Here is a 26,340-nt window from a genome sequence, read left to right on the forward strand (position 1 = left end):
TACCATCAATTAGGTTAATATTAGATAAGCACATCTCAATTTCCAAGCTTCCAAAAATGGAGAAAAAAGTTTTTATTTTACCTCAATATTAAAAACGTATTTTTAATAAACAATAATATTGTTTCCTAAAACCTTATAAGATGTTATCAATGATTATGGGATTAATGGCAAATGTTTTTACTTTCTTGGTTCACATTTAATTTTCCATTAGATGAACATGCTAGATAGACTTCTCTGTCTTTTTTATTCTTGGGTAAGTGAATGATTTATTAGACCTGGTACTGAGTTTATGAGCTTTTCTCATTTCAACTTGAAGAAACTGCAAATATTTATAGAAGATGAACCACATGTATTTGTTCCTGAAAAATGTCAGAATATAGCACTCAAATCAAATGCAGAACAGAAGCTATTCCCTAACACTACATACTGTGGAGATTTAATTTCCATTGACATGTTTTCCTAAACATTTTTTCCCCACCACTGTAATTCTTAACCCAAAAACTAACGATATCGTCCATTAAGCATGTACTCAAGTATTAACTCTGAGTTATGGGTATCTATCTAAACAGTCATATGGAACTTACACACGCAAAAATCACACCTTTAAAAAATCTAATTGAATTGTTAATCTTACACCATGAGGAAAACAGTAATTAAGCTTATGTTTGAACTGCTTTTCCTTCACATTGTTCTTTGCTACTTCAAGGGTGCTTTGTTCAACTCCACAAATAAAATTCCAAATCTAGGCCTTTAGAACACAGGGAAATGAAGCAAACACAGCACACAACCCACAGCGGCAGAGCCCGGGGCCACTACTGTTTATCAGTATACTCCTCTGCCGAACAGCCGAAGCCAAACGTGCTGACTCCAGTAAGAAATCACTGGGAGCGGGAGTGTAAATCAGTACCACCTTTCTTGAAGGCAATTTGGCAATACAGGTATAAAGCCTTAGAATTTTATATACCCTTTGCCCAGCAAGTCCACTTCTAGGAATCATCCTAGAAAAATACTTACATGTATGAACAAGTGCTTGCATCCCAGAATGATCAATGACCTGAGCTTTTAAAGAGCAAAAGTCTGCTAACGACCCCACACCCTGAATAGCCTAGTGTCTGCTTCACATTGCCTACTGAGCGCCTGCCATGTACCAAGCACTGCTCTGTGTGCTTTATCCCAAGTGAGGAAGAACTTCTTTAACACTCACGCCCACCCCAAATGGTTAAGGGTGAGCTCAGGGAGGTCGAGCAACTAGCCTGAGGACACACTAAAGGGACAAGAGCCAGGTTCCACTCCTGCTGCCCGATCCCGAGGCCCAGTGGTGCCTCCCAAATAATATTGTTGAACAGACTTCTGTCCCTCCTTATCTTTTATCCATTCCTTCTGATTATCCTCCTAGGAGTTGTGTCTTCAGGGTGAAAATCACCCTGCGAGTCTCACAGCGCACCTCTACAGCAGGCAGCGCGCACTAATTTTGTCATTACATAAATAGCAGGATCTTTGATCATCTTTCATATACAAAATTATTAATCCTTTTTCCCAATGTACTACAGTCTTCCCAGTTCTTTCCTCACTCAGAATACCTGCTGTTAGCAGAATTTTATTTCATGGTATGGAAAAGCTAAACATGAAGTCCTAATTTTAAAAACATACACAGAATTTCATTTTCATACAAAATATAGTCCTTTGGTGAATTTTCTTTCTTTTTTTTTTTTTTTTTAATTCTTATGCCCAATGGCCTACGAGCATGAGGACTGGTCAACCATCACGTGAAGGAACGAAAACGTGGGCCCCTGGGAGCACTCCCAGCGTTTCCAGGCCTGGGGCCGGGACGAGGACGTGAAGTGCTGGAATCCACCGTGGGCGCCAGGACCTCTCCTGGGTCAGGAGAAGCGAGAGCTACTGAACTGCGCGGCCGTGGCAACCCAGAGGCGGCGAAGGTGACGGGCTCTGCAGGGCCGAGCCTGGTGAGGCTTTTGGTGAAGCCTGTTTCCTCTTATTGACATTAATAGGTATAATAAAAACAAAATAAAAAGCTAGATAAAATATGTCTGAAACCGAATGAGCAAATTGGCGAGACTGTTTTATTTATACTTTATTATTGGCTAAAAAGACTTTTCAGTATGCAAACGTATTTCTGAGAGTTGCCCCGATGTGATCTCAAGAGTCCATGTTAACTCCTTTTCTGGAAACTTCCTTTTCTTAGTTGTTGTATTCTTGAAGCGCCTGGGCCATGAAGAGTTTGCCTAAGTTCTGGGCAGTGAACTCCTTGATGTTCTGGCAGTAAGTATTAATCTGGCCTGTACATTTGGGAAAGTGAGAAAGAAGAGTCTTAATGTTCCACGAATTATAAAATGACCTAGAACACTGGTCGAACAAGAATATCAGCATAATACAGAAGCACCAGTACTTTATTTTGTTTTGAGTCGAGAGGTTATAAGAATCAATTCTATCTTTCCACAGGGATAATAAAGAATATTAAGTTCTTAAGCTAGCTTCCACTTCTGGTTCCATGGAGAAGGAAAAAACCCGACAGCTTTTTAAAAGATCAGTAGTTAAGTACCTATTAGCGGATAGTCAAAATGTACTAAGGATGCAGATGGGACCAACACTACACCACGACGCGAAAGCGGCACCGCTCTGCTGAGCCGGGCAGAAAGAACCTCGCCGGCTGTGAACAAGTGGAGCAGGTCCATCCGCTCTGGGAAGTGAAGGGCTGCCCCTCCCCCAAGCCAAGGCGGAGCGGGGCAGAGGGCTCGCCCCAGCCGCAGGAAGAAAGAACTCTGTCACTGGCCTTAAGTCTTAACACTGATGACCTGATCTGCTGCAAGAGTGACATGTTTTTTGAAAGTATAAGAAGTATAATTCTGCTGGCACTGGACCTTAAGTAAGGAATGTGTCTCAGTTTCCAAAATATAATTTATGTGTGTACTAGAAAGTTTTATGGAATTTAGATTTTTCTCTCTATCCTAAAAATATATATATCAATAGAATTGAGAAATTATGGAAGATCAGCTTCGACTAGGATTTTCACTCTAGTAAATGTCTCACAGACAACTGGCTGCATCAAACAGTATTTAACAGCATTTATACAGAAATAAAGTATTTCTAGCTAAAAAAAGAGCATGCATGCTATATATTTAAAATCAAGTCCTAGTGTAAAACATACGCTCTCCACCACTTAAAGGAGGTGTTAAGTGTGGAGCACTCCCTGAGAAAGTCCATCCAGAATCACACTCACATCGCTACAACTTAAATCAAAGTAAGGGAAATACCCTTCTTCAAGTCAGAAAATGCAATTCAGTTCAAATGCCCACATACAGACCTGGGCTTGGCGCTATGCTAAACTGTAAAAAGTGAATGGCTTCAGCTAAATGATCTTTCACATTATGAGATTGTAAAAAATTTTTTAGTTTCCATGAAAGATAACTCAAATAAAACCTTCATATTTTTGAAAGTTTATAATGTCATCGCAAAAATGTTTGGATAAACTCAGGAAGCCCTGAAAGGACCTTAAAAATTACAAAGACTAAGACATTCTTAACTTCCAGAAATTATAGGTGCTAGATTCAAATTCATCATTCGATCATTTTCAAACCTCTCTAAGAACGGAGAACAGCGGCCATGCTCTGCACCGGCTTCCTAACTACCTGCAATGAGCAGAGACTCCATCCTGGCCGGAGGCTGCAGCGGCTTGAAGAGTTTGGACAGATCCTCCTCAGGAAGCGGGGGCTCCCCTCGGCTCTGGCGCTGCATATTCTCCTGCTGGCGACGCTGCTGATACTAAAATTCAGAGGGAAATGATTTGGTTATTCTTCTCTATCCGAAGAGGAAAGAAGACCTCCATCGCGTATGCAACCAGTAAAAACCCCATTGCTCTGAATGTCCATCTCAGTTTTACAAAGGGCAAACCCTGATAACTCTTGCTTCTAAGGGGTTAAAGATGGCAACACTAGAAGAAAATTCCTTTGTGGTAAACTCTAGTGCCGCCTTGATCTCTAAGAGTCTATAACTCTCAGGGTTCAGAAAAACAAAATTGGTTATGTGAGACACAGGATGCTTGAAAGGCAAAGAAGCTCATGATTAGTGAGTGAAAGGGAGTAACAATGACAGCATCACAAGTACGACTCATCTAAACTCTAATAACTAAGTGATGAACTACCTACCATATTGGGGAATTCTTTCATCATCATCCCAACTGACCAAAATAACAAGAATGCTGATATAACATCATCATCATTCTAATAGCTGTGGATGGCTCACAACGGCAGGGGAACTAATAATATCCCACACACAACCTTAAAAGGTCAAGTAATGAAAAACCAAATGGACTAGTCAAATTTGAAGTCCTTGGAGACCTATGAAAACCAAGGGAAGTGACAGTGCTTCCTAAAGTAACTTACTTTGCAAAAATTCCTACATTTATTATGGGGTATGAGACTAGAAGGTAAAGGTAAAAAAGGTTAATAAGAATAAACATCAAATGAAAACTTTAATGATACATTAGAATTCTAAGAAAATAACTGTAAGATTGATTTCCAGAATCAACTGTCTCATAATGACAGATTTTCAATTTGATCCCCTGGGCTGAGGGCTTTAACTAAAGGGAGAAGCAGCAGGAGAACAAAATCAAGCTGGGTTTTGTTTTTTTCTCAGTTTTACAGAGATTTTCACCATCACCATCTTCACCATGTTTTCAGTTAAAAAGGATACTTTATAGATTTATATGTGTTTTACCATTCTAAGTATGGCAGAAACAAAGTATTTTACATTCCATTAAATACATGAACGCTGATATCAGGAAAATTTTTTTCATATGATATTCTCTGATCCACTACATTATGCTGAGAATTCTACTGTTAACATCGCCTAGTTTAAGTACATGGAGTAGTCACGTGCAAACACTCTCACCAGTAAACATTCTGAAATCTACTTATCTATGAATCAAATGTTAACATTTCTGAGCAATGTTAACAATATTCCAGGAACTGTGAAAATCACGTGGCCTTCAGGCAATACTAATAAAGAAAAGGTTAACTGGCCATAATAGTATATATGTGCATATGAGAATAGTCAGGTAATTCTAGCATTTTTATCTGTATTATGCTATCTATTTCACAGCAGTTGGTCTATTATTTCCTATCAAAACTGCTTGCTCTTCATCACAATTGCTCAGTTTTTTAAATGAACTGAAGATTGCTAACTATGCTGCAATGAGCCACTACCAAACCAATTATAGTTAGTAAAGAAATGAGCTGTGACACTCTAGAATCTCCCTACCTCTGATTTTCTTAATAAATGTAACTCTTATTTGCATAACCTTGGCGTTACACTCTGAGCTCAATATACTTGTTCCCTTTAAGACAGGTATTTCTAAGTATAACTTGTAAATAATAGATTAGGGGCATGCTACACAAAGAATGATTTGTTAACCCGTTTCCGGTGTGCTCTGAGAATGCTCACTGGTGGCGCTCGCAACTGCAGCGTTTACCCCGAGACAACTCGCAGGTCACAGTCCTAACCTGACCCCAAAGTCTGCCATGAAGCATCTCAGTTTTATGATTTTTTTTCTCATCCCTCTAGTATATCGATACTCTGGAAACTAACGACATCATTCTATTTATAGCATTCTGCTTTCAGTAGTGGTATTTCCATTTACAAATATAGTAATTCTTGATTGCTGAAAATGTCAAACCCTACAAAATGTAGCATTTCCTACGCATGTTAAATGAATGCTGGCGGTGAGTGGCATTTTTTTTTTCCTAAATGGGAAAGGGGTTAAATATGTTAGAGAGTTACCAGCTAATAGTCAATGCTTTTCAAAGATAATTTAGATCATTCTGAAGATGAGTCTTGAAGCCTCGTACTTAGAAATGAACTGTCTGTTGAATTCAGCCATGACACCAACCTGGTGTTTCTGCTGCTGCTGCTTACTCGTATTCCTCATGTATGTGTTATATTTAACGATATCTTGGCTCATTTCATCCACTCTGTCCATCAGCAACTGTAGATTCTTTCCCAAATGATTGCTGAAATGTAAATATGAAATATAAATATACTGACATGTCATTGCAAAGTTACAGCTCTGCCACTGCTCTGAACAGTTCGGGGATATTAAACTGATCTGCCGTTTGCTAAAGAACAAGAGCGCACACACACAAGGGCAGGGGCAGAGGAGAGTATCTGAGGCAGCTTGTTGTTAAACTTTCCATATTGAGCCCACAACTGGGACCACAAAAATATGTGAAATAGCTCAATTTCTTATTGTCGGGGCATACACATGTCAGGGTACAAACTTTTAAACACACCTGGTGAGATAGCTACAATGTATATTTTCTTTACAACCAAATTTAACCTAAGCTCAGTACTCCTGAACCCTTTTCCTTAGTGACCCCTCTTCTAAATTTTGCTCCATAACATTTAAATTGATAGCCATAGAAAGGAAGCACCAATCAAACATGATTTCTCTATCTAGCAGGTTCTAAAGAAGCAACACAGCACTTACTCTACAAAGCCAAATGAAGAAAGAAGGCTCCTTTCCTCTCGTCCTTCCTAGAATCTGTAGTACAGTTGCTCACACTTCTTTTCCTCTACAGAAGTTTCTACTGCAGCTCAATCACCAAAACCTTCTTACAATGTGATGGCAATGCATGTCACTAATCTTATTAATACACTGACTACGAGATTCACTGATTTCTTCCTGCAACTATGGTAAAGCCTGCTGCTACATCGATTTACTTGAAAATCACCTAGCTGACAAATAGTACTCATTCATTCATTTCAAACAGGTATTACTAAAGACCTGTTATGTTCCAGCTTCAGTGTTAGCAAATATGGAGATGACAGTGAACAAGACATATGTGGTCTCCATCTTCAGTGAGCCTACCATTGACTGGGGGTAGGAAGGGAGGAAGGAAGGGGGAGGTAGAGAGACACTTCAAACAGTATGGTCAAAAAGAGATGTAAAGAGACGACAGGCTGAAAGCGAAGGATAAGAAGGAATCTGTCATGCAAAAAGTAATCGAGGCAAAAGAAAGCACGAATGCTCAAGTCCTGAGACGTGCAGGAACAAAACAGATAAAAAGAGGAGGCCTGGCATGGCCGGAGCACGGTACCAGGTTGAGGAGGTCTGACCAGCACCTACAAGGAGCAGCTGCACCGCGCAACACCCAACAACCAGTAGTGTGCGTGAGACCCCTCGGCCTCAGCATGAATGGTGCCCTAGCGTTGTACATATTTGTGACACATTTTTGCCTTAAATTTTAAAATGACCACTCTGGCTGCTATGCGGAGAATAGACTGGTGAGTAAAAGCCAAGAAGTCAGCTGAGAGTCTGTTTGGAGTGCTGGCGAGGATGCAGAGAAAGTGGAACGCTCACACGTTACGGTGGGAATGAAACAACGGTGCAGCCCGCAGCACGTTCGGACACTGGCATGGAAGGCAGAGTGGGAGAACCGCAAGTAATTCGTACACCGGAGCACAGGACACGGGCATGACTGGAGAAAACAAAAATCAAAGAGGAAGACGACAGTCACAGCGCAGACTCCTGGAAGTCAGGACTGTAAGTCTGTGGGTTCCACTCTAAGGACAATGGGGAACCAGACAAAAAGTTTAAGCAAAGGAGTTATGTGATCATACAATTTGCATTTAGCAAACGAAAGAGAAAAGGTTAAAAGCAGGAAGTCAAGAAACTGTGACAGTAATGAAGAGCAGAAAGAACGAGGCCCTGGGCTGACGTGGAGGTCAGATGAAGGCCCCCCCGGCACGCACGCAGACCGGGAACACGGCTGCTCAGGGAGGAGCAGACGAGGGCTCACGGTGTGGAACGAGAAGTGACCCAAAAGAGCTGGCATTTCGCAGGCTCCAAAGAAAGTATTTTGGGGAGGAAGGATTATCAACACATTAAATGTTTAAGAGTCTACAAACGCAGTGATAATATAATGACTTTAGGGAGAGTTCTAACAACACAGGATAAATGGAACACTAAGTTTTGAGGATAAGTGGGAAATGAGGAAACACAGATTGCGATATGTAAAAATCTATTAAGAAATCTGACTGCAGAAAAGAAAAAATGAAACAAAAAGGTAAAATAAGATGAATAATAATGGCATGAGGTAAAAAGATACTCTTCTGTGATTGCTTTTTTAAGATGAAGGAGACTTAAACAAGTTCAAATGTCCTTATTTCTAGAAGATGCATGTTGAAGTATTTAGGGGTGAAGAGTCATGTCTGCGATATACTTTCAAATGGTTCGAGGAGGGGGGAAGTATGCATTTTTTTTTGACACAGATAGAGGGTACATATGTGGCATGATACACAGCTACTGAATCTAGGTAAAAGGTTTATGGGTGTGCACTGTATTAGTCTTTCAAGTTTTTTGAAGAATTGAACATTTTCAAAATTTTCTAATGGTGATTGGAGGGGGGATAGAGAGAGCGAGTACACGGTGACAGTGGAGAAAATCATGAAGGCGAGTTACTGTCAAACACAGAGAAAGACCTAGTATTTGTTCCCACAGATTAATTCTTGGAGGCTGACTGTAATGATTTTAGCAGTGAGAAAGGCACGGCGAGAATAAACCATCCCTGTCCGACGAAAAATGTGTTTCATGTAAAGTGCTAATATTACGTATTATAGGTCTATGTAATTATAGTGAAAGAACACAAGCATAGATAGGTGGACTTAAAATATTTCGTAACATTTATATAAGAAATCTATCCAATAAGAAGTACTCAAAAATCTGCACAACAGGCCATGTAAGGCAAAAAGAATTAACAGTAATACATAACTATTTCACAGATACCAGGAACTCACAGGTCCATTACCAAAGGCAATTTTATGGGAATCTTTTCCGTACCAGTTCAACAAGAATACTGAAACAGGGAGTTACTGTTAGGAGTTTCCATAAAATAGCCTTTTCTTTTATTGCCAAGGAAACAAAGAACTGAAAACAGGCAACTTAAACAGATGTCAACCAACACATGCAGAGATAAATCAGCTCTGGCTAAGGTATCAACTAATTCCTATTATCCCTAACTTAGGACACCCGCCCTCAGTTTACTTTTTTAAAGAATAAATAAAAACAACTGTTTTTTCATATATGAAAAGGCTTGCTTGTGACATACATTTTAAAAATATTAATAAAGGCTGTTATGAAATGATCACTGTTGAACGCTCATCTAATAAAATCAAAATTAAAAATGAGAACTTTTTTAAATGAAAGGAAATGTAGTAGTATGTTTTATTCATACCACCAGACAAATTTATCAGGTAAATCCAAGGACTGGTATCCACACGCAGGTTGTGAAAAGTAAGACCAAGCGAAATGTTTGAGGAACTGCTTAAAAATGATTGCTGATGCAGTTTCTTAGAAAAAATTTAAGGCAACTGGCCTGATTACCATCATCATGCTATTAATGTTATAAATTAAAACGTGTGATGAACAAAGCTTTTAAAATAGTATTATCGAATTTGGGTCAACGTAACAGTCCATAGCTTCAAGGGTACTTCGTGTTCCTTCTCCCAACGGGCACACCAATTTATCCTTTAAATAACTTAACATGGAAAGCAAAGGGCCGCTTTTTCTATTTCACATAAAATACAGAAAACAAAAACTTCAACAAAATATTTGTGTAGATTGTAGTAGCTATGGCTGACTGGGAACATTTTTTTTTTTTTTTTTGGCTATTATAACTAATAACTAATGCTTTGGAGAAACAGACACCACAGTCCAGCCCGCTGGTACTGTTTAAGCACAGAAGGGTCATACGTGTTTTGTATGCTCAATAAAGGAAGCTTGGGGAGAGGTGAAGACATAAATTATATAAGCAAAAGCTTTCACGTAGTAAATTTAAAATTACTATATAACTGTATACTTAATTCATCAAATTGTAACCTTGCATGCTGAAAAAGGCTCTTAGCTCAAAGCTTTAAATACAGGTGTGCCGAGTGTGTTTGTAAAAGCAATAAAGAAAAATGTGACCTTCTAAAAGAGACAAATTAAAGGACTAGTATGAATATATGTTTGCAGCCAAACAGTACACTCTTCAGTGCCAAATTAGGCTTGCAACCTGGCTGCCTCGCTCAGCACTCCTTTCCACTGTTTCCATCTCTGTCCCCTGCAAAGACTTTCTAGTGGCCTCTGCAAGGAAAGGTGGCACTTTGGCCACAGCTCTACCCATCCCAGAGCCTGGAGACCAGCGCTGGGCTCTCTGGTCCTCCTGCATCCAACCCACTTGTCTTATAGTGAAGAATCTTATGTTGTTCAGTCGGACAAGCTTCTACCTGGGTAACTGGAAATGTGATAAATAACTGAGCGTCTCTTCCAAACTGGTAGATTAAGAAACTACTCAACAATGCACATTGATTAATTACCTACTCCGTTCAATTTCATTCTACGGGCCTGCTGTTAGCTTTCTCCCACCACAAAACAATCACTGGTAATCAAGCTCAAAGGGCACAGAAGAAGAGTTATACACATGACTCCGTTCATATGTTTCTTAAGAGAAAAGAGTGAGGGGAAAAAACACGTTAACGCCATAAGGAAAATAATTTGTTTTGGAACACTTCAGTCAGCATTTTACCAATATAATAAATAATATCTTAGCAACTAGATAGCCCAAAGCAGTCACAGTGGAGGAAATTATGTCACCACTGTCTCAGACAGCAAAAGCCAGTGCCAGATCCAGAAAATTCTAATTGGAAGCTTTCTACTAATAAAGTCCACATCTGAACAAGGGCAAGTGCCACAGGTAAAACAAAGCATTTTTGTTTTTCTTCTGAGCATTATTACATGTCTGCACATAATACTATATGCCTCTAAAGACAGTGTAAAATAAATAAAGATGAGTCAAATAAAAAACCCCTCCCGCATGGCACTTACCTTATCAGAGCAAAAATGGCCCAGCAAAGGCGGCAGAGGGTTCTTAGAACAGGAGCTAATTAGTATTCAAACACTGTTCTACTTTATCAGTTTGGCGTTTTTCCTAGACTCTTAGCAGGGCAGGACAAGTACTACATGTTATTACATATGTCTTAGTAACCTCAAAGTGTGCTTAAGTAGTTTTTTTCTTGTTTCATAGGTTAAAGTCTAAGTAAAAGAATCTTGCAGAAAATGATAAAAAGGGACTTTTCATTAGGCAGGGCCACTTACCTGCTAGCAAGACTGAGCAACTCATGTTTATCTGCCACAGCTGACTTCTTCTCAAGCTCCCACATTAGGACGTTGATCAGATGTGAATTTTTAATTACGATCGGCACTTCTTCAAACATGTGCTCAAAGGTGATACTTCCCTTTTTCAATCTGTGAAGTATGTTAAAAATACTTTAGTCCGGTGGTCAGAAGTCAATGATACATTGACTATTTCATACATTTTCCCTAATTACAGGCCTTCTCCGGGATCTTTGTTTCATTAGTATCTCTAAAAAAGGGAGAGGATGAGTTTTACAGTCAAGAATAAGTCGAGTGATTTGAATAACTTTGAAAATGATCCAAGTGTGAGCAATAAGCCTAGAAAATAAGCTTCCTGGCAAAAGAAACTATTCTTTCTTTGTAATCGGGTATCTTTTAAATTTCATTGATACTAAAATGTAAAACCCATAGGAAGTTATACTATATAATCTATATCTAAAACCTTTAAAATAAATAGCTAGAAAAGAGAAACACTCAAGTTCTTGGAAAGTTCATTTTAAAAGCCTACTGAGGAACTCCGAATACTCACAGGCTGTTCCGCATCCAATGGTTCGGAACACGGCAAGGATGCAACTTCTCCCAGTTTAGTTCTAACTACCATAGCCGGAAATTCTTCACGAGCTAGCTTTCCTTTTTAGATTCTTTGCACCTCAATTTCTTTAAGAGCCAAATGGGAAATTAGCAATGAACTGTCTGTCTTACGTGAAGTCAAAGCCACTAACTTTAACGAGAAATAAAATTCCTATGATGAACAGAAAATAAAAGAATCCTGAGTATTTCCTTGAATTTTTAATGTAAACATTTCAATGCCATTGTGCAGGATCACAAAGCAGCTTTATTGATTAATTCTCTGCATACCTGTCACCCATAAAACTTCCAGGAAGCCACATTCCTTACGAAATCCTTAAACCATTTATACCCACAAAACAGAAGCTCAGAAAATAAGACACAGTTCACGACAGTACTGACAGAGTTTATAATCTGTGATCATTCATATCATCTCCCTTTATTTAATTATTTATTCCTTCAAATCCAGTAGCTAATTAATTCCCACTCTTGGTGAGAACAGATGAGACATTCCATAAAGAATAGTTTAAACATGGAAAGGGAGAAATCAAGTGGCACTTGGCCATGCAGAAAACGTCCACCGTCCACATGGCAAAAGCATTACCACAGCACCACTGAGCTTTCAATAAATGTGGCAAAGTAAAATCTTAAAAGAAAAACACCCAGTCATTTACCATATGCCTTATAGGCCCCCAAACACTTACGCTTCAGGGGAAAAATCCTTCTCTTTACAAACTTCCATCAGTTTAGGAGTCAGTCTGTATGCCTTCAGTGAGAGAGACCCTTGGGCAGTTTTTATGGGATCTCAAATAAGGAAAAGAGAAAGAAATTACTAAGAATTCAGTCACTACCAGTGTTTAAATGACACTGGTTCTAGGCACATTCTGTTACTTAGCTTACAATCTTTGTGAAATGAAGCTCAAAATAAATAATCAGAACACAATTTGAAGCAGATTCAAACCAGTATAGTAAACAATAAGTGAAAATAAAGAAATCTATCATCCTATGTATAATAGGCAGAATAACTTCCTAAAGCAAAAACAGAAGATTTGAAATATAGTTATTTTCAAATCTATTCCTAGGCTAGAACCAGTAATCATCACGGAAATTAAATATATCATATGTTTGATACACCTTACATAAAGTAAAATACTGGTGAATACTAAATGTGAAACCTCAAGTTCTTCAGTCAGCTCACTTAAATGAACAGCCCTACAAATAAATTTATCCACTCTAATAACCACTGTTCAAATTTCTTATTTAAAACAAATTGAAAAACAAAACCACCGAAGTCAGAGTGCTATCACAAAAGTGTCTTTTTAGTTTTAGAGAAACTCATTTCGTCAAAACCAACCGCTTAAACACTCCACAAGAAAGGGAGCTTAGCACCCGCTGCATGATAACGGCTCCGGCGTGCCAATATTCACCTAAAACCTGTGTTAACATTCATGTTGTCTGAAACTTAACACAGTGAAACTTTTAGCAATAGGTGATAAAATGAAAACCAAAATAGATTGAAACAAGTGGAAAATTCATCAAGGTCTGATGATGCAATGTTTCCAGCCAATATAAGTACACTTTAACAACTTGTTCTTTACTGTAATCCAATTGTTAACATACTGAAACAATTTTGGGGCAGCTCATAAGATTGATCGTATTCATTAGTATTTTTTCTGACAGATACTCAGGACGTTACATTTACTTCTCAGCTGGAAACTATATGCAAGTCTGCCAGATATGGCAAACTGTGAGTGTTTGGGGAGGGGGAAGGCTATAAAGCTGTTAAATTGCCTACAGTTCTGATACAGCACAGAACATCTGGTCTGGAGAGTTTGAGGAAACACCATTAAATAGGCCGAAAAGAAAAAAATCTTTGTGCTAAGAAACAGTCCAGGTTTTGTACGCTGCTGTCAGAGGTATTAAAAAAAAAAAACTTGGCACACTGCACTATGATTGGTCAGTCACGTACAGAGCCAGACACTCTAGCAATCGGGGTTTGTTAGACATCTGGTCTAGTTCCACCAGCCCCTTCAGATGAGGGAGGGGAGAGGAGGAATAAAAATGAAGCAGCTACTCCAGCATTCCAAAATGTACACATCAGGGCTCTGATAGCAAGAAAAATAAACAGAAAGAAGGAAACCCTGTCTAGACTTAGCTGCTGCTGAGGCTGCTGCAGAAACAGGGTTGGTATTTACTTGCGAGGGCCTGCCAGGCTGCTCTGAGAGGCGAAAAGACAGAAAGCAAAAATAGTAGTAATAACATTAAGGAAAGAAAAGAATAACAAAGGAAACTCCTACAAACCGTAAATGAGAACGACAGATTCTTCAATGGCATGCTGGTAACTGAACTGGGAATCCAGGAGGGCCCGGGTGACGAACGAGCCGTAGTACGTGGACTGGTACCAGCCCACGTGGAGGTGGTCAATGTTCACATGGCGAAGGCTCCGCATCATTTCCATCTGATACTGGACTAGATGGCGGGGGGAGGGAATAAAGGAGAAGCTAATGATGCCACCGGTATTAAAAATAGGCCTTTCTGGAAACTAATTTCTACACAACTGTTTATCAGCTAAAGGGAACAGGTTTCCAGATTCGAAATCCATTCAGCTCACATACAAAGAAAATAAATTAAACTTTCGAGTCATTTCAAATCACTGGAGCTTTCCTTTTTTCATTAGTGAAAAAAATATTTTGTAGAAAAGGTAGTAAAAATGCAATAATAATACCTTGTTCTAAACAAGGAATTAGTATTAAATGTAGTTCCTGCTCCTCTTTTTAAAAGCCTAAAAACAGTAAATGCTTAAGAAAAAAACTTGTGCAATTACTAAACTGGTGGTTGTAAGTTTCATTTAAATCATCAAGTGAGAATTGTTATCAGTGTCTTCTTCAACACAGCTTTTAGAACTGAGAAGTTAAAATCATCAAAAAAAAACTAATGAGGAAACAATTAACTACCACATTATTTAAATATGAACAGGATACAAGCTGTAGCTGAATTAAAATATAAGAATTCATTTTTGCCTTCATCTGGTGCCCCCTGCTGCATATGCTAAATTTTTAGATGAATTACTTTTTCTTGTCTCTGTGTTGCTTTGTGTTAATAGATTTTTTTCCCATTAGAACAGAATTTTATTTTAATCTCCACATATGGAACAAAAAAGTTGGATGACTTTTACTTTTGTCAAATTAATGACTATAATGTATATTATTAACTTAAAGAAGCATTACCAGAAAAATAGGTGCAAACTAACAATAAGTAAAACATTTTAAAAGCAATATCATTCGATGAGAAGCAAATATGTGATACAAGAGAATACTTTGTAGTCAACATAATATCCAAGCCTTTTCTATTATAATGAATGCATAACTATGTTGAGGAAATATATTTGCTTAACTTGGAATCTAAACATTTCATTTTTATAACTCAATCAGGTTTTAACAAAACTAAAGTTACATGTCTGTCATTTTCTTGGTTATAAGGCTATAGTTTTACAAAGCAAACAAGATTCAGGATCATAAGGTATAAAACAACCTTCCTTGATGGAAAAGGTCTTATTTTTTTTTAACACCTGTTACTCGGCAAAGAAATTATAAAATCTGCTTATTCCAAAGAAGATTCTGTATCTAATGATAAAAAAAAAAATGGCAGCCAACTCATCAATTACTCAAGAATTATGGGGTTTTTAAAATTTTTTCCTTTTATATACAATATGATGGACTCAAGAAGCAGTATAAAATTAATATAATAATCTTATATCAATTACCTTTTATCTTAAATTTTTGTCTAGTACATGAGATCCCCTTCCCAGCTAGTTTAACAGATTCATAGAAAATTGGGATAAAAGCATTGCTATCATCTCTTACTGCTTAAAAATTCCATAACTTTTTCTAAGTAAAGCAAAATCAGTGATTTGGCTAATGAAGTTTAATCAAATTTAACTTACAAATGAAATGCTTCAATATCACAAGTAAAAGAAGAGCCAGACTAAAATTACCATCTACTTAAAGAGCTAGGAAAGGAGATGGGCCGAGATTGCCAAGCAACTGATGGTACAAATACCATTTTATAGGACACTTTTAAAAAAAATCAATACTTCCAAAACATTTCTTAATGTATAATTTAGCTATAACACAAGCAGAGGTTAATCTGCCAACCTGCAACAGTAGAAAAGAAGAAAAGGCTAGGAATGTAGAGCTCTAGGTTCTCATGCCAGCTGATCTCTCTCCTGTGGAGAATCTTGCTGCCCAATTAATGATCCTTCTCTGATGCCTAGTTTTCCCATCTCCAGAAAGATGTGAGAGCTCACCCCAGTCAAAATGCTATGACTTCACATTGTTCATCGGATATGTGAAGTATAATGGTCTTTCTATAAACAAAAGCAAGGCTTCCGGCATGCATTAATATTTTAAAAAACTGCATTTCTTTGAAAAATATTCTGTAATCTTACTGTCTACCCTCAAATAGCCTGAATACAAATAATCTTATAATAGCAGTTTCAGGATGCAGGAGGTAACAACTCTGTAATCAGTAGCACACCTTCGAATTCCTTTTTCATCTAGTTTCACCTACCTTACCAGCCCCTGGCTAAAGATAAGAATGAAAATGAAGTGTTTCTCTCAGTTAGGAAAGAGACTAAGGGGTGTGAGGCTTATTGTCCTGTGGAGTCATCACTGCTCTAACTTATCTATTTCTGGGGATGGGGACACAGAAGTGGAGAGCTGAGTTTCTACATCGTTGGGGGTTGAGTGGGACACTTCCATTTCCTCTTCTATAGCTTAGGAAATCATGACACACAGATTTCACGAGACTTCAATAAAAACTTATTTTTAGTCATAAGAGTTTTCATACCACCTAAATATTATATATGAATATAAATATTTAAGGGTTAAAGGCAACGAGAGATGAGTTGCAAAATTGTTTTTGAAAATCAACACCACACTGTGGTTTCACTATTACACACAAAAAAATATGTGCTGGGCCTAGTCTACACGAAATTTTTGGACATTATCTTACTTTGGACTTACCACCCAATTTTAAAAATTAACAAAACCACAATTTAAAAAGTCCTCTTGTAGATATCACACGGAGAAAGAAAAGATCTGCAAGGCCTGGAAATGATCTTTGGAAAAATAAAGCTGGGGATGCTATAGCTTCAAAGTAAAGTTGGGGTGCACTGAGGCCCAGTCCTTACCAGGACTGTTCATATGAGCCCTCAACAAATGTATGGTTTAAAGAGGTCACTCTGAGTCAATAAAAATTTTTTTAGGTGAATTCTCTATTATATACAAGCCAAGGACAAGAAACAACTCATAGCCAAGTAACTTACTTCATCTCTGTAGACTTTTAGCTGTGTCCTTTTCCGAATGCTGACATAGACGTAGGACACTTGTCTCCCTTCACCCACAGTGTTTCCTCCTCCTCCAACCCGTTCTCAAAAAGCACAAAACCAAAAGCATTCTGGTAAACCTAAGCGGAGATAAGAAATGCAGAGCAGACTGTCCCACTAAACTATCATAGACCGTGCTCCTGGCAGCCGCCATTAATCAACAGAGCTGAGCCGCCACACCAGCTGACACCTATTTACCCCTCTGGCCTACAGAAGAGACAAGGAAAAAATCGTGAAATACCAGTAAATTTTACGCAGGAAATAAGGAACGGTCATTTCCAGATTCTAATCTCCGGGCCAAATGCCACTGCTTTTGTGGCTATGCTGGTGTCTCTCAGGGGTTATCTGGGGTGGGTGGGTAAGGGGGACACCAGAGGCCAGGCTGAGCTACACTAAGGTAAGGAGGGAGGGGAGGCAGCTCTCTCGAAGTGGCTTCGAGGATGCTGTGTCCCAGCCCACAGGCTCTGGGCAAGTGGAAGGCAGAGCTATCAGCCTTCTCATGCCCAGCCGGGCCACTTTCCTAGGATGGATTTTTAGTCAGAGGATGCAAAAGATGTGGCTAGACAGTTCACTCCTATCTAGGGAGTGCCTTGCACCTCAGGACCAAGGATCACTTCAAAAGAAAAAAAAGGAAAAAGAAAGAAAAGAAAAAATGAGGCTCCCTGATATAAAGTGTCTTAATCCTGCACTGCTGAGTTAACGCTGATCAACAGTTAGTCCAGGGTCAGACAAGTCCTCCTATTTAACAGAAGCCCAAGCAGCAATTTCGACCAGTGATATTCAATTCTAAGTTAATGGCTAAATAATCCTGGGAAGTTTTCCGAAGATGAATAGCAAGGGGGAAATTTTTGGAGTGGAGACTATTTTTAAATTTATGGTAACAGTCAACACAAGGAATTATGTAGTGAAAAGTTTAGGAAAGACCCTTCTAAACATTCTTAGTTTAAAAAGCGTAATGACTGAGGAGAAACTGTACAGCAAATGCATTAAAAGACAAATTGGTAGTTCCTACTAAGCCAACTCAAATTTCTAATACAAAGCTACACTGAGATGCAACTGAGGTGGTGCTATAAAATTTGGAAAGATTATAAAAATGAGCTGAAGTTGTATAAATCTCTTCGACCTCTACAATTGTCCTAATTGGTTAAGCCTCTCCCAAGCAAAGGAGAGCCTGGTTTACAACACTAAATAACTGTTGGAAGTTTGGCACCAGCATACTCATATTCACTCTTTCCAGATACCTCTTTGCGAAACAGTTGATTTTAAATTGCCTGAAGCTGAAACTGTCTTAACTGAGGCAGGCGGCCCAAAAACTATTCCTTTCAAAAATCCACCACATCTGTTGGGCTTTCTCTTGTTTTATCTTCAGACCTGCAAACACTAAAAATAATAATACGCTGTCTTATATTTAAATGCTACATCTAGGGTTACACTACCACAATCGCACGGGAGGCTGAGATCTGAGTTCTCCTGAAGATCACTGGGAAGGACAAGTGCTAGAACAGAGAGGAGATTTTGATGTATTTCACTTAGATTAGATTAGAAGCTTTTTAGTTCAGCAGAATAATTAACCAGCATTCTTGTCCCTTCATTCCTCACCCTCATTTTTAAAATGATCTTTTTGGTTTTATTAAGTGTGCCCTCATAAAGTACAATTTCTCACTTAAAAAAAAAAAAAAAAAAAGAATTGCCATAGTTGGCTAGGCCGGGGCGAGCAGAAAGCAGAAAGTTAAAGCTGTAGCAGCAGCACTCTAACACTCAGCTGTCTGTCAGAGTGAGGGGGGAAGGGTGTTTTATGATGCCTTGGTAAGGAACTCTTACAAGACAAAGCAATCTAATTAAAAATTAAAAACAGTGTAATGGACGTATTATCTTATTTAATGAGAATACTGTATCAAATAAATCCAAATTATTTTAAAATGTTATAAAATTATATGTAAAATATACGTAGATAGCATAGCTGGAGAGAAAGAGCAGAGCTAAGCACCAGGAAAGTGCCGCAGTGAGCACTTATTACGTCAGACGCCCCGCGAAGTGGGCTCCATATGCGATCTGACTTTATTCCTCACAATAACTCTAATGAGCTAATCACGATTATTGAAATCCTTTTCGAAAAGCTGTTTACCACAGCTTGTAAAGTGTCAGGGCTCAATTTGACTTCAGACTCTGTGACTCCAAAGCCCAGGCAGCCACCCGTTTACAGAATTTCATCTCTTCTTATATTGGTTAAGTATAAATTATTTCTGAATCAATAAAGCATAACATGCAGATACAACAGAAATATACAATTTCTAAGTTTTTAGAAACCAGTTGTTCATGTTTGATTGCCAAATTAACCAATAATTTAGCGCTACCATATTTTAAGTGATAAAACTACCTTCGAAGATGTTTAAATGTCAAAGTCTACTGTCCACAAATATGTAATCAAACTCCTAAAACACTGCATTCTATGTTACCATTTGAAACTTACGCCAGAACTACTTTGTAGCTAGGAACTGGCTCAGATCAAAGATGACCTGTACAAACACATCAAGTAAGCGGACAGAGACCAGACCCAGTGCACGTTCTTAACAGCAAAGAAACAAACTAAGGCCAATCAAGAGATGGCTTTAAAAGCAAACAAACAAACAAAACTCCACAACTCTGAAACGAATTGATGATTTTATCAAGAACAGGGCAGGGAAGTGAAATACACCAAAATCTATCTGTTCTAGACCAGGTCTAACCTAAGCATGACTGTTAAGCCTTTCCCAGCAGCACCGTGGGACACCAGCGAGCAGCGTCGAGAGGCTAAGAACCGTGCAGGGCTCTGTCCCCTTATTTAACAAGACTAACTATCCCGTGCTTTCCTCTCATGTGAGATTTTCTGCCAAGCTGCACATACGTTTCAGGCAATGTTCAGAGCTAGTAGCAGATGTAGATTTAAGCAAACAGAATGTGCATTTGGAAAAAAATTAAATAAGAGTCTTTGGGTGGAGAGAACTATGGAGTACACATTTCTTAAAACTTCCACATTCTCTTCACCCAGTCTGAATCACGTTATCATCCCCCCCTTTTTTAAAAAAATTAATACATCCATTAATAAGGCGACCACTGTGACTGCCTAAGAATTGTGGTTAACAGTTCGATTTTTCACAATAAAGTGTCTCATATAAATTTTACTCTAGACACTAACCCGTTCCATTTAAGTAAGAGGAACAAAAATATTGCCTTTCCTAATAATCTCAGAAATATTTTTTTATACAGTTCATTTGTCCTGAGTGGTTTAATTTTTTCTTTAAAGTGTTTATGAATTCTGACAAATAATCTCTTCTGAATACAAGATGGGAAAATAAGGTAATGGGGGCGCGTGTCACTCCAGCTTTCAAAATTGAGAGGTTTTAATGTGTCAAGAAGTCTGCTATAAAATAAACTGGATTCTTTACAGAAAATAACACGTACAAACTGTAACAAATTCATATTGTTTTCTTCTTACGCAGATCATGAAATATAGCCAAGAGATCATATTTCTTTGAGGTTATGAGAATTTAAAATATATATGCATGTTATGTCCTTGCTCATGAAAACACATGCACATAAGTGGATGATAGAGAACAGCTACTAATTGTACAATGCCATTTGAGATGTTTATGGAAACAAAGTGAATTCACCTTGACAGAACCAAGGGTTTTAGACCTTTCTCTCTCACCACAAGAATTCTCACTTAAGGAATAACCTACTAACCACTGCTATCTCTTGCAACAATTAAGAGCATGGTGTGTTAGAAGACGAAATGAGAATTTCTGTATTTATAAAAATATACATTTAGAAAATATATATTTCATGGATTTAGAAAAATATAGGAAATACGTATTTCTGTAATAAATAGGCTCTTATTAGGCTCTTTCAATGAAGACAGGTAACACTCCTGTCGTATTTAAAGCTATATATTAATGCTAGAAGTTAAGTGCTTAAAGAATTCTAAAACAATGGAATGTTTCAAAAATATGACTGTCGTTAATGTACTAGAGTGAAATGGGCAAACTGTTAGGGAATCACGTATCTCCAGCTTACCATATTCAAAAAGGATGTAAAGTAGCTTGTATTAAAACATAAAGTAATCAGTAAAACCAAGACGAGAGAAAATATAAATTAGAACACAGACATTGGAAACTGAAGGTGGAGCCGAGATCTGAACAAAGTGAAGCAAGCCATATATGTTTTGATTAAAATATACAAATTTAGCTCTGAGCATTCTGGTAATCAAAGCCAAAAGAGAAACACGGTCATTTATATTATCTAAAGGGAGAAAAACATCAGCTCTCAAAGCAGCTAAGACTTTCTCCAGTTCTCACCCTTCAGATAAAATTTTCATGTGGAATTTCAGAGAAAAACTATTGTGCAAATTTTTGAGAAGCAAAAGACATTTCTATAATAGAACAATCAATCACACTCAATTTACCTTTCCTATAAATCTTGTCTTTTAATGTAAACCAAAAAGAAAATGGCCAGATGAGTATTTTTCACAACAGGTAAAAGTTTGTTCATGTTATCCCCGCCCCCAAAAGAAGAAAGGGGCGACCAAAATGAATCAATAGTTTCATCGTGTAAGAAACTGCATACCAATCAAACTACTTATCAGTTCAAACTCCAGTTGTTCATAAAATAGGATGCATCATGATCAGCAATAAATATTCAAAAATGAGAACAAAGGATGACTTTTTGGAAGTACTGTTTGCAGTAAACAAACAAAACTAAAAAAAAAAAAAAATATGATCTGAAACCATTTACTCAGTACTACCTGTAGTGGGATCCTGATAAAATTACAAAGATGACATCATGAAATTACATGAAATTATGACAACAATGAAAAGGTGCCCCCTCTTTAGCACGGCTGCCCAATGAGCTGGTGGTGGTAAACATGTTTATCTCTCTGAACCTTAATTTCCTCACCTAGAAAATGGTGATTTCAACTTCCAACCAGGTGATGATAGCAATTTTGAAAAACTTATCTCCAGGCCAGATGGCTCTTTGCTTAATGAGCATTTCCGGGGGAAGCCCTACAGGCATGGCACTCTGTAATATCCACCCTGCACGCCTCCCTCTGTTTCTCTCCCCCGAGGGGCACTCTGAGTTATCAATCTTGACTTACTTATCCCATGCTCTGATCCTACAGTCATCTGCCTGATCAGGTGCTCTCAAATTTGTTTTCTCCAAGGCAAAAATCATTCATAATGTTTCTAAAAAAAATTAACTGGCAAGGATTGAAAATACTCGTGATATGCTAAGAGAAAAAAGCAGAAAATAAAACTATAAATCACATAATGGCAACAGGTAAACAACCTGGGTTGTTCCTTCTTCCTAAAGAGAAAAGACTGGAAAGAAATGTGCTAAAATGGTAATGGCAATAGTTCTCCAGGGAGTGAGATCACAGATTCTTGTTTTCTTACTTATGCGATCAATACATACGATGTTAGAGAAGTACACACTTACCAATAGAATTTTCTGTTGCTGGCCAACTTGCCTACATTTAACATGGCCACCAAAAAATCTGGGTATCAGTACCCCTAAACTGTGGGAGCAAGGAACAGGACAGAGTACCAGACTACTTAGAATGGAAAGTAGCCAACCTGATCTGAATACCATCTGCTATGGACTGAACTGTGATCCACCCCAGATTCCTGTTAAAGGCCTAACCTCCAACATGACGGTATTTAGAAATGGCACCTTTGGAAATTGTTAGCTTTCGCTGAGGTCATGAGGGTGGAGCCCTCACAGAGGGATTAGTACCCTTATAAAAAGAGACACCACAAAGCGTGCCGAGTACTCATGTGAAAATATGGTGAGGAGGTGGCTATCTGCAGCCCAAGGCGACAGTGCTCCCTAGGCACGACCCTGCTGGCAATTTGATCTTGGACTTCCAATCCCAGAACTGTGAGAAATAAATTCCTGTTGTTTAAACCACCCCGGCTAGGGTGCAGCCCAGGCTAATGATCTGTATCACATATTAGCTGTGTAATCCACTACAAATTATCTCAGCCTACGTCTCCTCTGTTGTAAAATGGAAGGACAAGCAGTGCCTACTTCATAAGGCAGTGAAGAGGACTTAAGGAGAGCAGTCACGACGGGAGCATGGTGTGCCGGATAACCCCAGAAGGAACTCAACAGGTTTTCACCAACACCTATCGTTCAGAAATGCTATTCATAATCCAGAGGTCATGATACTTATCTGGATCAAAAGAAAAGTTTTTGGGGAATTATGTCTGAATAAATTGGTCCCCAAGTGTTGTGTAACCTCCCTTTTTTATCTCCTTATTGGAAGTAGGGAGAAATCAGAAAAATGGGGATGGGGTAAGAATTAGAAACTATACATGTGACCTAAAAAAAAAAAAAAAGAAAAAAAAAAGAAGTGTATAAATCTGTAGACTTTGTGAAATAGAATTCATATGTACAAATGTGAATATGATCAAAAACAATCTACATAAACAATCTACCATGAAAAGGAATTATAAAAGGAAAAAAATAATTCTTAGATTCTAAAACTATAAGCTAATTATATTCAGTACAATAAAGAACAGATTCAATAAAGAAAGAGACAAGCTACAGAAATTAGATTTCAAGAAAAGGTAATCGTGGGTGTTCTATTATTACTGTGTATATAACAATATAATTGCTTGTACTATATAAGTTTCTATCTCCTGATTCCATTTATAACTCTTCCAAAGAAAGGAAGTAAGTTCCTGCCCCCACCCCAACAGGTGACTTTAGAAACGACACTGAGGATGGGGGTGGGGATGGTAAGCAGCAGTGCCAGCTTACCCAGGGGACTGAGTAAAGGTTATTGGAAACACAGTCCACCCAAGTGAAGTAGCTGAACTCGATTATACATAGCAAACAGCTTTATAAATGAGCATTTATTGCTTACTGGAATGGTTCAATACGGCAGCCCCAACTGTCCAAAGATAATTTCCTTTATCATTAAACATCAGGACAGACTGGATTAGAAAATCTGTATTAAAGATGCTGTAAGAAGAAAGACTGAAGGACACGATCTTTAAAGAGCACCCTTAACTGCAACCTAACTGAAAGCTAGCAAGAATTAAAAATGACTAGTTATTAAAAAAAGGTTAGGAGGGGTAAATCATTTCTTATGGCTTACTTAAACCAGAGAAACAGAAGTACTTATAACCACACTCTCCATTCCTGTCCCTGCCTCATTCCCTACACACTCTGCCTTCATCTAAACTTATTCTTATAGGATAAAAAATACAGAGTACCATGCTGGAAAAATTATCAACTAGAAATCCTTCATGGCAGCCAGAATACATCTGAGGCTAGAAAACCTGTTGCTGGTTTTTAACAAGGCCATGTTACCTTTCCTGTTGCAATCTCCCTTTCCCAAAAATATGTGCATAGGCACGTTTGTGCAGAGCCGGTCCAAAGCTTTCACCAAATTCTCAAAGGGCCCCGAGATCCAGGAGAGTAATAAGTACTGGGATGCAGCAGAGAACAAGCCAAATGTATGTGGTCCCTGCTCCCATGGAACTTCCATTTCCTCTGCGAGGATGTGGCGGAAGGAGAGAGAGAGACTAGGCATGAGGCAGCAATCCATTCAGTTCAGACGGCCGAACAGTGCAGAGAGCACTGAGACCACCAAAAACACACCAGCAGCAACAGCAAGACCGTGCCAAAGTCCAGTGAAAGCCGCAGTTCTCAAAGGGAGACCCAACGCAATGTCACGCCTACCCTTGCCCTGCCAAGACCAGGAGGTCCATCATGGGAAAAGCTGGGTGGAGGCTTCACCTAGACTACTCTGAGACCAAAACCAGGAATTCCCAAGGTGGACATGCCCTTACCCATAAGGTGCTATGACTGGAGTTAGTAAGTTAGGACTGCTCTAAAGGCAGAGAGTGGTGACCTGAACAGAGAGAACCCTTCTCTATTTGAGAAGAACACGCATTTTATGGACAAAGTTGGTCTCCAGGAAAAATGTCACACTGTGAAAATAGGCTCAGCACAAACTGTACTATAGGTTACAAGTGTACCTTGGAGGTAATACAGCTCCACAATCACACACAGTGACAACCAACTTCAAGCAACTCGGTAATCCTGCTATCTTTTGAAGTTTTTACACAGAGATCTCTAGAAGCCATTACTGAGACATGATTAATCAGCTGTCATTATATAATCCGAAGCTCTTGAAAATGCTTTTCTATGGAGGGCCTCTTGGATTAAACATGAAAATGAAATACAGTGTGTAGGGGGGAAGTATAAATCACTGAAAGGCAAGAAAATTACTACAGAAAGATGTTGGAAGGCCACAAAACAGACCAAATAATTCTCTTCCGCAATTGGCAGGCAGGATCCTGCCAGATGTTTGAAATAGAATTAACCTCTATGCGCAACACTGATAAAAATAAACTGCACAACTATAAATAAATAAGTAAATAAATAAGTAAATAAATAAATATCTAGGGAAGCCTAAGTAACTATCTAGGGAAGGGCTATCTTTGTTTTACTTTTCCTGAAGCTCTTTCAGACTGTCTCCCCTACCCAAAACAATCGTCCCTCACTACGGTGTCTGCAGATACTGAGCCAGTAGCACATACCGACACTTTTGAATATGTGCCAAAGGCAGCTCAAACAACACCTGCTTAAAAAGCTACGTTTAATTGAATATTTGCAATATTTCAAGGCTTTTTCAAACCAGGTCAAGGTGATATCACCTTAACAACAACAAGAAAACCCTCCTTTATCCCCAAAGGATATATAACTATTCCTTGCAGAAAAGATTACAACTCAGTTAGATAAAGGCATTACAAATGGCTTACAGATGCTTTTCCCTTACACTTGGGGGAAAGAAAATCTTAACCAGCAAAACTGTACATTCATTTCTTCATATAGTCACATGAGAAATATTTACTCCAAGCTACAACGTCCCAGACTTTCAGGTGCTGTCCATCACAGGGCGATGAAGACACAAAAGGTTTCTGCAGCTGACATTCTGGTGGAAAGGAGCAGATATGACACACGAAGCGACAGCCAGCATTCCTGAGTCTACTCAAATGATTAATGTCCCTAAAGAAAATAATCTGGGTAATCCCATATAGCTGTCTGGGCCTTAAAAGTGAACAAACTGTCTCTGTTAATAACAACCAGGAAATCGAGCCTGAGAGTCAAAGGCCTGGCTTCTTACCTTGCAAAATAATACAGTGAAAGC

General features: G+C 38.5%; 1 protein-coding gene across 1 annotated transcript in view; it reads right to left on the bottom strand.

Moving 5' to 3' along the window:
- Positions 1–2,059: 2,059 nt before the first annotated feature.
- Positions 2,060–26,340, bottom strand: part of EIF3H (eukaryotic translation initiation factor 3 subunit H) — an 84,382-nt gene continuing 60,101 nt past the window's right edge. Inside the window, exons 3-8 of the mRNA XM_016138171.2 lie at positions 14,057–14,224; positions 12,460–12,559; positions 11,150–11,299; positions 5,906–6,026; positions 3,648–3,780; positions 2,060–2,297 (exon numbers count right to left, since the gene is read on the bottom strand). Coding sequence (XP_015993657.1) covers positions 2,200–2,297; positions 3,648–3,780; positions 5,906–6,026; positions 11,150–11,299; positions 12,460–12,559; positions 14,057–14,224 — 770 coding nt within the window. The 3' untranslated portion in view covers positions 2,060–2,199. The remainder of the gene's footprint in view (positions 2,298–3,647; positions 3,781–5,905; positions 6,027–11,149; positions 11,300–12,459; positions 12,560–14,056; positions 14,225–26,340) is intronic.

This window comes from Rousettus aegyptiacus, unplaced genomic scaffold (genome assembly GCF_014176215.1).
Source record: "Rousettus aegyptiacus isolate mRouAeg1 unplaced genomic scaffold, mRouAeg1.p scaffold_m13_p_15, whole genome shotgun sequence".
Lineage (NCBI taxonomy): Eukaryota > Metazoa > Chordata > Mammalia > Chiroptera > Pteropodidae > Rousettus > Rousettus aegyptiacus.